General features: G+C 36.0%; 1 protein-coding gene across 1 annotated transcript in view; it reads left to right on the forward strand.

The window, feature by feature from the left end:
* The window catches only part of HELRODRAFT_112372 (hypothetical protein), a gene marked incomplete at its 5' end in the record, with an annotated part of 13,990 nt that extends 3,910 nt beyond the window's left edge, over positions 1-10,080 (forward strand). Inside the window, 7 exons of the mRNA XM_009020447.1 lie at positions 3,549-3,687; positions 3,985-4,068; positions 4,379-4,474; positions 5,144-5,380; positions 8,247-8,335; positions 8,467-8,504; positions 9,728-10,080. Of these exons, the coding sequence (XP_009018695.1) occupies positions 3,549-3,687; positions 3,985-4,068; positions 4,379-4,474; positions 5,144-5,380; positions 8,247-8,335; positions 8,467-8,504; positions 9,728-9,810 (766 nt within the window). The 3' untranslated portion in view covers positions 9,811-10,080. The remainder of the gene's footprint in view (positions 1-3,548; positions 3,688-3,984; positions 4,069-4,378; positions 4,475-5,143; positions 5,381-8,246; positions 8,336-8,466; positions 8,505-9,727) is intronic.
* Positions 10,081-10,661: the final 581 nt, after the last annotated feature.

The raw sequence follows: 10,661 nt of genomic DNA on the forward strand, positions 1-10,661 counted from the left end.
TATCAGCCATCAAGACTAAATCATCTGCATACAAAATCTCAAATAACAACCCCTCCATTATGTTTCCACACACAACATCCATCACAATTGCAAACAGAAACGGTGATAACACTGATCCTTGATGCACTCCTACCTTAACACTAAAAGCGTCCGACATCCCCCTTCCAACCCTCACCTTTGTCTTTGCTCCTTCATACAGCTGCATCACAGCTTTAACAAGTCTCTCATTCACTCCTTTCTTCCTCAACGCCCATTCAATGACCTTCCTCGGTACTCGATCAAAAGCCTTTTCTAGATCCACAAAACACATGTACAATCTTCGTTTCTTCTTTCTATAATTCTCCTGCAACATTCTCACCATGAACAACGCATCCACCGTTCCCCTACCTGGCATAAACCCACACTGCATTTCATTAACTGTCACCATACTTCTCAACCTCCTCTCAAGCACCCTCTCTACTACCTTCATTCCGTGCTCTAGTAATTTCACACCCCTATATGACCCACAATCTCTCACATCTCCTTTGCCCTTATACAACGGCACCAAAACACTGTGTCGCCAATCCTCAGGTATACCTTCATCATCAAACATACTGTTAGCAATTCTCATCATAACTTCAATTCTTATCACCTCACTCGCTTTTATATGTTCTGCCGCCACTTCCGAAACCCCTGTCGCCTTACCTAGTTTCATTTCTCTAACTGCTTTCTCTACTTCCTCCATCTTCACCTTCTCTATAGGTCCGTGTGTGACCGCGGATTCCACATCTCCATCCCACTCATTCTCTTCATTCATCAACCTTTCCATATGAGCTTTTTACACCTGAGCTTTTTCCTCCTCATCTATGCACAACTTGCCAGATCCATCCCAAACACATCCATTCCCTATAACATCATTCCTATCCCTCATTGACTGCTTTGCTACTTTGAACATTTTCCTCGAACTCACATCAAATTCCATTTCCTTCATTAACCTATCTGAGGCTTTCGTCATTGCAGTTGCCACTGCCTGTTTTGCAACCTTCTTAGCCTTCCTATACTCAGACTCCGCTTCCTCCGTCATGTCCCTTCTCCATACCCTAAACCTCTCCTTCTTGACTTCCAAAACCCTTCTTATATCTTCATCCCACCACCACGTCTCACCATGCCTACACTTTCCTTTCGTCCATCCACATACTTTATCTGCCGTAGCCAACACAAAGTCCCTGTATCTCTCCCAAACATCTCCATCCTTGCCACTCTCCCAATTTTCAGCCACCTTCACTTCAAATGCCTTCCTCACCTCTGCATCCTGCAACTTCCATGTCTTTCTCTTTGCCACAAACTTATCCTTCTTCCTCCTCCCCATTTCTTTTGATGTCACATCCATCACAACCATACTATGCTGCAACATACCAGGTATCGCCTTCACATTCTTCACATACTTCCTATGTTTGGCCCTTACCAATATATAGTCTATCATCGATCTATGTTCCCCTGACCTATAAGTAATCAATCGCGCTGGTTCCCTTGTGAACCAAGTATTTCCCACCACCATGCTATGTGCATCCGCCAACTCCAACACTCTACGCCCTTCCTCATTCCGTATACCATATCCCCTTCCCCCATGTACACCTTCATATCCGTCTGCATCCGCCCCCACATGACCATTCAAATCACCCAACAACACCACAAACTCATTTAACCCCGCTTGCCCAATCTCGTCAGAAACATCATAAAACCTATCTTTCTCCTCTTCCTTCCTACTTTGTTGCGGAGCATATCCTGATATCACCCTCACTATTACTTTTCCAAACACCATCACCACCACAATTACACCATTGCTTCTCCGCCTCACTTCCAACACCTTCTCCACCAACTCTTCTCTTACCATCACACCAACTCCTCCCATACCATCATCCCCCTTCCACCACAACTTATATCTTCCACCTTTAGCCCCCACAAACCTTGTACCCTCACCCTTCCATCTGATCTCCTGTAATGCAGCCACGTCAACCATTCTCCTCTGCAGCTCCTCCACCACTTCCAAACTTCTTCCTGTCAACGTGCCTACATTTCAGGTACCAAACCTCCAACCCCTTGGTCTACAAGTAGTCCTTCCATCTATAGTGCCTTGCACCGCCACACTATAGAGTGGGGTGCCAGTAGCCAGACCATCCACAGGGCCTTGCACCACAACCCCATGGACTGGGTCTCCGGAGATTCTTCGCACCCTCTTCTGCCGGTACTGAGGGCCATTGTTATTTCCGTCATCATAAGTATTATTTTTTGGCTAGTTTTTACGCAGGACGCCCTTCCTTACGCAACCACAGTTATAAGCGGTGGGCTTAGCCTTTGATGATCCAACATCACTCACAAGGCAGTGAGGGTCAGTTTAATGTCATAACCAGGACATAATGAGTTCAATGATATTATCATCAAATATTTTTTCAAATGTTTCCAACATGGAGCAAGACTTCAATTCTTCGTTTAAATTAATAAACATTTTATCAGCGTTACTTCTAGAAAAACCAAATTTATATTTTGGTGACTTTTTTTGCCATTTGGGAGTTTCAGCACATATTCGCTTTGAAGGTGGTATGTCGTGTCCAGAAGTAGATGAATGTTTTGCTAAGGAGACTGTATCTTCTTCATCGGATGGTACATCTAGTTCCATAGTTTCAGCAATGTCAGCAACTATAGGTGTCCCTAACTCCTCATCATTTATAGTTTCCTCATCGGTTATTTTGTCTACTTTGGGCGGTAAAGCCGGAATATCAGCTTCTATTTCTTCAGAAAACGCATGCTCAATCGCTTCTTCAAGATTTAAAAAGTTTTTTCGTCTCATAATTCAAAAACTGCATTGAAATAATGCAAAACCAAATTTAAAAAAAAGCTTCAAAGGCCCAGTGTACTCAACTGAGGACAGTAAACTAAAGGTTTTTTTTAAATATTCAATTAATAATTTTGCATTCTATTGTAAGTATAAAATAGGATTATAGACTTCATGAAGAAAACAAAACATTTTGCTTACTTCTTTAAAAAACGGCGAAAAAAGATTGAAAGTTTACAAACGCTAAAAAACAAAAGTGAAAACAAGTTAGGAGTAGTGCTGTGCGAAAAATTTTAATATGATGAAAATGATTTCACATCCATGTAAAAAAGATAACATTCATGTTACTTTTTTAATAAAATTAAAAGTCATAAAACTGAGTAACAGAGTTTTACAACAATTTTACCAAGTGTCCTCAAAAAAGAACGCTGAACGCTAATGGGTTAAATTACAGTTCGTTACCTGGCATTGTAATTGAGGAGTTAAAAATATGAGGGTTTGTAATTGTAATGAATGTACATTTTAAAGAATTTAGGCATATTAATATCTATGCTGCGGATGTTTGAAAACGACTTTTGTTAATCAAGTCCTCAGTTTATTATGTTAAACCGATGATGTTATATCTAATGATTTCACTCAATTATTGTTTAAACTTGTTAGATGATGTTTGGTGCTTCTAATCATTAGTTATCAGCATTTAATGATGTTGTTCTGAACATGCACGAAACCCAACTAGCTATCAGGGCAGTGATCAGGTGGGTAAAATGGGCTACGAGAAGGAGTTTGAAAGGCTGTTGTTGTCGCTAGCAAATGATATCGACAGAAGAATTAAAAGAGGAGAGCAGAGGTTGGCTTCCAATAACAAACACAAAGCAGTAAGTTTCTTATTTTCATTTGATATAACCGACTGGCATTAAATCAAATACCATTGACTTTCCAGTCTATAACGTTAATCATGTTCTCTTTTGCTAGGTTAGATTATTACGCCCTTTTCAACTTTTCAATTGAAAACTATAATATATTAACTGATTAAATGCCTGAAGTGAGTTTACAGGCAAATGTTTCACAATAAACCAGAAATGTTTTTTTAAAACTCGTATTTTAAATTATTTCTTATAACTTTTGGTAATTAATCTGTGTTATTTTCAATTGTTCAATATTTTCTCCCAAAGCAACCATTTATGACCCCTTCGACATCCATGCGTCAACAGAAAATTAATGAATTAACTGATTCCATCAATAAGTTGGTGGCTGAGGTGAGATTTTTTGTGTTTGCAGTTTCACTTCATTTCAGCTAGGGAGTCATTATATTATTACATAATTTCCATTTCAATATTTTGAAGTGAGATGTATTGAAATGAGGTCGATGATGAAATGACAAAATTAACAAATTTTATTTTTTTCAAGACATTTTTAGGCTGAGAATTACAGAAAAAATTTAATTTAAACTGTGTGAAGTTTTTAATAAAATTCCATGAACCATGTGGATTTGCTATTTTTAGAAGCTCATTTATTACGTAGTTCATGTTGATGCTATAAATAACTTTGAAATTAAATGGACCGCAGGCAGAAACATTGGGGTGTGAAGGAAAGGTGGATGAGGCGAAGGAAGTGATGGAGAGGTGTGACAAGATGAAAATGGAGAAGAACTCCTTGGCAGTTGTGCGTTCATGTTTTTTTACATTTATTTTCACAAGATAATCTCAAAAATATGTTAGCGCGAAAAGTTATGGATTGTTACCATATGTGATAATTTTGATATTCCGCTTTCTTATGTTTCTAATTTGTATTGATTCAGTTGTGTTATTTACATTTGAAAGTTTTTTGCAATAGTAAATCCAGTAGAGGCAACTCGTTCCTTGTGTTCTTCAGATCCACACTATCATGATAGAACACTGTTTTTTATCCTATTTCTTCTTTTATCTGTATTGGATCATATGTATGACAGGATTTGAGTCTCGAACAGACGCCATTTGCACCAGGCCATCACTTAATAACAGCGCTAGACGTGGCACTTTACTGACTGACTGGCGAACCAATCTTGAATTTTCTTTATCTATGCATTTACGTTTTCTTTCTTCTGACTTAATCTCTTCCGTTTCGTCATATGGTCTGTTATTAAGATTATTATCTGAAATATTTTAACTTTGTTTCCACCCACTATTCAACTTCTTTCCAATCTTATTTGGACTTCTGATAGATTTAAACTTCACGTCCATCCAACAATTGAAATGTCCATCTTGCAATGATACGAACAGCTTCTCAGTGAAAACCCCGCAAGTTAGTAAGTGACGTTAATGTTGATCAGTGTGTGATGCCTAACACGATCAGATACAAGCGAGGGAGCAGCATGCGACCGACCAGGAAATGAACAAGGTGATGGAGGTTTGCAACATTTGTGGGGCATTACTAGTCGTCGGAGACCCTCAGCAAAGGCAGGACGAACATATCACAGGCAAGCTGCACATGGGCTATGCAAAGATCAAGGCTTATTTGAAAGAGAAGAACGTAAAGCTTTCATCGGAATTGATGAAAATGGACGTTTCATCTGCCAGTGCATTTTATAGGGTTTGTTAAGTTACGCTTTGTGACAATTCGTAATATTGAATTAATTTGTTTATTTTTTTATTTCATCTGGTGTGAGATTTATTTATGTTAATTTTACTGCGCGGTGCTAAGTATAGTAATGATCCCTTTTAATGAATGGTTGAAAAGAACGAAGTCCCTTCTGGGTTATATGACATTTTCTTCTTCAGGTCCTTTCTAGCTGCATCATTCGATGACAGTTGTTTTTGGCTTTCCTGTTTATGTACCTACATTATTTTTTGTTTTTTTTTTTCAAATATAACATTTCCACGTCGTTCATGTTGAATAAATTTTTTATTAGTCTCCTTCGATTTGCTATGTTCACAGGACATCTTCTTATCTCCTCACCACTTTCCCAACTGACACTTAAAAAAATTATACAATTAATTTATTACTTTTCTTCTGGAGGCCTTTCCGGAAATACTTTTATTAATCAATTTGCATTTTTTTTACAATGTCTGTTGATATTCTTGCCACAGTGATTCCCCTGTTTAACACAATCAATGCCAGGAACATTTCCAACATTTAAATCTGATTGTTGCTGTTGTTGTGAACAAGCATTGTTACTATCGATAGATGGTATGGTATGGTATGGTATGGAGAATTTATATAGCGCCCCTCTATGTAAAACTCAGAGGCGCTGTTCGAGAAGCTGCTGGTCAAAAAAGTGATGTTTAAGTCGTTTTCGGAACATGTCTCTTTCATCCATACTATCAACGACATCATCGGGCAGTTTATTCCAAACCTCCGCTGCAGCCACGGAGAAACGACGCCGTCCATAATTTTCTGTCCTGAACCTAGGAACAACGAGTTTCTTTTTGGCAGAGGATCTGAGTTTTCGCCCCCCGGCAGCCGTAGGGACAGGCACGATCAGCTGTTGAAGGTATCGAGGACCAAGCCCCATCAAACTGTCTCTTGTAAACATTGCTATTCTGAACTCGATTCTATAACAAACTGGCGCTCATTTCGCATATATGATGAAACAGATTCATATTTTGTTACACCAGCAATTATTCTTGCTGCAGTGTTCATAATAGACTGTATGCAGTTTTGAAGATACAAGCTTGTACCATAGAGGATTGAACTGCAGTAATCTATTTTTCTACAAATGAAACTGTGCATCAATGAAATTAAGCATTCATTTGTCAAGTACTTTTTTATACGTCTGATTTGGATAACTTAACTAAAATTCGGAAACCACTAAATGTACAGACCACATTTTTTAATCTGCCCTAAAGTCGTGTGTGCAGCACTGCAAGGCAGAACAAAACATCTGCCTGACCGTTAGCAGTTTCACAGCATTAAAATTGAATACTTTTGCACTGACGAAACTAACTAACAACATTGGCAAAGTAAATCCAACCAAATCATTAATTTTTCTCCTTTCCTTATGGTTTGTTATTAGTTGGCCATCTTGTTTGAAGGCAAATAGTTGGAAACGTACGGATGGGAAATTATTCGACTGATTGTCAGATCTTAAATTGAAATATTCTTAAAGGAACTGATCATTAATAAACGCACATTTGAACAAATAAATAAACAAAACAAATAATACTATCAAAAAAGTGATAAAATCAAAATATGATGTGATTTGATCAAGGTTGATTTGTATTGTATTTGTATAAATTTATTTTACTGTTGTAGTGTGTTCTGTTCAGGAAGGGTTAGTTTAGTCAGTTGAGTTACTTGTGCATTTGATTTCATACGTTTTACATTAGCGATAGTTGTAGAAAATAATGTCTACTTTATTTAGACATCAAAAGATGGAAAAGCGTTTATTCAAAATTTTCATGAGAAAGTATTTTTAAAAAGAAACCATAAGATTAGCCTGCTAATTATCTCAGACAGGAGGGAAAACGGCCATGTGCGTGCTGATTTTATTCGAACGCTGCCTCTACGAAACTTGCTTCATGCCCATGATACGGTGCTTACTCTTACGTGCTCTACCATCCATTTCTTTTCCTGCGCCAGGCATGCTCTCAGCCTTCGTGACTGAAGCAGAACAGTAAGCAACCAAGTAAGAACGAGTTTCCTTTTCAAAAGTGAAAACAAATGTTTAACTTGGGCACACTGTTAAGGATACGCTGGATGTGTCAAGCCAATATTTAACAATAAATGAAAAAAAAATGTCCTTTTTGAGCATTATTTATTTTCAATGAATCCTTAGTGATTACTCGTGAATTTGAATTAAAATTAAATTCTCCAGTTTGTGGACTTAAATTAAAGAAATTATTTTTGATATTTTTTTACAATTTCCTGTCTTGAATTGTTTAAAAAATTATTAGCATCTATCAATTTGTTTTGTAGAATGAAACTTCTATTTTGTTATCAATTTGGATATATATTTATTTCATTTGGCATTATTTATTTGTCGCTATCACTTACTTGTCTGCTGCTGCAGTGTTTTTGTGTCACGTTGTCTTCGTTGGTCAAAGTATTGAATTGATTTAGGTTCATTGATATTTCATTCCAGGCAACAAAACTCAGTTGAGGTGACCCATAAATTATTTAAAATAAGTTTCACCGGCAGAAGTGAATCATTTGTCTTCATTCATTATTTAATTAACCTTTTTCAGACTTTCAAAATTATTAATTTTTTAATTTTTTTTACTTCTTTGTTAATTTTTTAAAATATTTATCCATTTTATTTGAAAATAACAATAAAAGACAAATTGTTAGAATTAAGTGGCAAATGAAATTTCGGTGCAATCGACTTAATGTTGCATGTCACCACCACCTCATACTTCGTTAAGTTCATCATCGCTTCCTGCTCTCTGACCTCTGCAGCTGCCCACCTACTTGTAAAATATGATGCATACGCTAAATAAGGAATGTTTGTTTGTTGCAGCCCTCCCCTTACACCAGCATCGACCTGTCCAGCGACCTCAAAAGATCGCCAAAGAGCAGATCCAGGGAAAGAAGTCACAGCTCGCAAAAGTTAAATTTTATTTTCCTTTCATTTTGTTTTTTTAATTACCATTTTAATGATTATATGTTACTCTAATTTTGCTTGTGATGCCTGTTTTGATATTTCCCTCCCTCATATATGTGTGAAATATATTTTAAAGGAAACATAGGAGTCATTCAAAGAGTCACAAATCAAAAGGTTCCTTGATTGTTTTAAATTTTTTTCTAATCATTCCACATTTTTGTTTTTTGTCTAAAAATACTGCCACAACAAATGATTTTTTTCACATTGAGTCTGACTAAAAGAAAATTATTGACCACGTTTGAACGTTGCTAGTAAATGTGCTTCAGAAGTTCTTTCACGTTGGCTAGGAGATATTAGCCTAGTTAGCCAAGTTATAACTTAATTTGGTTAACCATTTGTCCATACACTTTGGTAGCATTATTTTTTTTTAAATTAACTCTTATGAAATAAATTATAACAGAATTTAGTATGTCAATGCTGTTTGCAATTATATTCGTTTGTGAAATGTAATCTTGAAATTGAAGTATCCAACCCGTTTATTTGAATTGAGTTTCAGCCAGTTGCCAGTTAATATTAATTAGTATTCATGTAAGTAATTTTAAAATTTTATTTTAAATATATATATATATATATATATATATATATATATATATATATATATATATATATATATATATATTGGTAAGGGCCAAACATAGGAAGTATGTGAAGAATGTGAAGGCGATACCTGGTATGTTGCAGCATAGTATGGTTGTGATGGATGTGACATCAAAAGAAATGGGGAGGAGGAAGAAGGATAAGTTTGTGGCAAAGAGAAAGACATGGAAGTTGCAGGATGCAGAGGTGAGGAAGGCATTTGAAGTGAAGGTGGCTGAAAATTGGGAGAGTGGTAAGGATGGAGATGTTTGGGAGAGATACAGGGACTTTGTGTTGGCTACGGCAGATAAAGTATGTGGATGGACGAAAGGAAAGTGTAGGCATGGTGAGACGTGGTGGTGGGATGAAGATATAAGAAGGGTATGGCGGTCAAGAAGCAACCGGCAACCCCCGATCTTGGAGAAAATGTCGTCTAAACGTGTGTTGTTGTTGTCCACCACCTTAGTGAGATTCGCAAATTTATTTTCTAGTTATCGTCTGCTATCTAATGAATTTAAAAATGATATGGTTTTTAAATTATTTCGTAAGACTGCATCGAAAAGTTGTTTGTCCTTGTCCTACTTTACATCTGGTTTTTATTTCCAAAAATAAATTTGCCAATTATTTTAAATAAAAAAAAGTAATTTAATCAGCTTAATCTTGCAGATTTAAATAAACTTTATACATGTTCTCTTGTTATTTCATTATGAACCAAATCATTAATAACAAATTAGCTAAAGTTGTTAATTTCGATACGACAGGGCGCAAGCACCACCGCCATCATAAGCACCATCATCAACATCACCACCATCGGAGCCGTCGGGAGAAAACACCAGACAATTAATTTATCCTACCTTTAGTTTTGATTTCATTTTTTATTGTTTAATATTACCATTCAGAATAGACCGTCATAACTTTACCGTTGTACGTATTCCACGTTGTTTATCGTTGTCTTTGTGTTGTGTTATTGATTTAAAATGGCAAGATTGCGTTGGAACTTTTTTCTTAAAAAACTAATATTAAATTTTACTTAACGTTAAATTTAACTAAGTTTGTGCTTTTGTTTTGTTCTTTGTTTTAGGTAATTTTTGTTTAATTTTATCTTAATTGCATTTATGACGAGTCTATTAATTCAAAATCAGAAATTGAACGAGAAAAATCCTGTAAAAAATGCTGACAATCCTTTCAGAGCGCGAAGAAAAAAGTTGTTCAAAGTTGAAGTTTGATTAAATTCTTCTGCAGTTTTACGCCTTTGGTCTATGTTGGAAATCTTTTAAAAGCGGGACAATTTGATGTTGAAAATGTTTATTTCCTTATTGTATGACATTAGGCGTACTGTTTTCATTTAAAAAAAATTGAGTTCATATTTTCTGGATTTTGGTATTTTTTCCTGCTTTCATTATATGTTTGACATTCTATTAATAAGTGTTGAATTGATAGTTTTGCGTTACATTTTTCACAAATAGGTGGTCTTGTTTTGTTTAATATCCATGAATGGGTAATTTTGGAATGACCGATTTTTAATCTATTTATCATGTTTAGGTTATTTTGACTTAGCTCATCGAGTTTGCCATTTTTGGATTTATTGAATTCGGGCATAACTACTTTGAGAAAATTTGTCATCTTGTTCCATTCTTTTTGCCGTTTTTCATACATGAGGTCGTAAATTATCACTCTTATGTCGTGTTGTTTTAT

The sequence above is a fragment of the Helobdella robusta genome (assembly GCF_000326865.2).
Source record: "Helobdella robusta unplaced genomic scaffold HELROscaffold_28, whole genome shotgun sequence".
NCBI classification, from domain to species: domain Eukaryota; kingdom Metazoa; phylum Annelida; class Clitellata; order Rhynchobdellida; family Glossiphoniidae; genus Helobdella; species Helobdella robusta.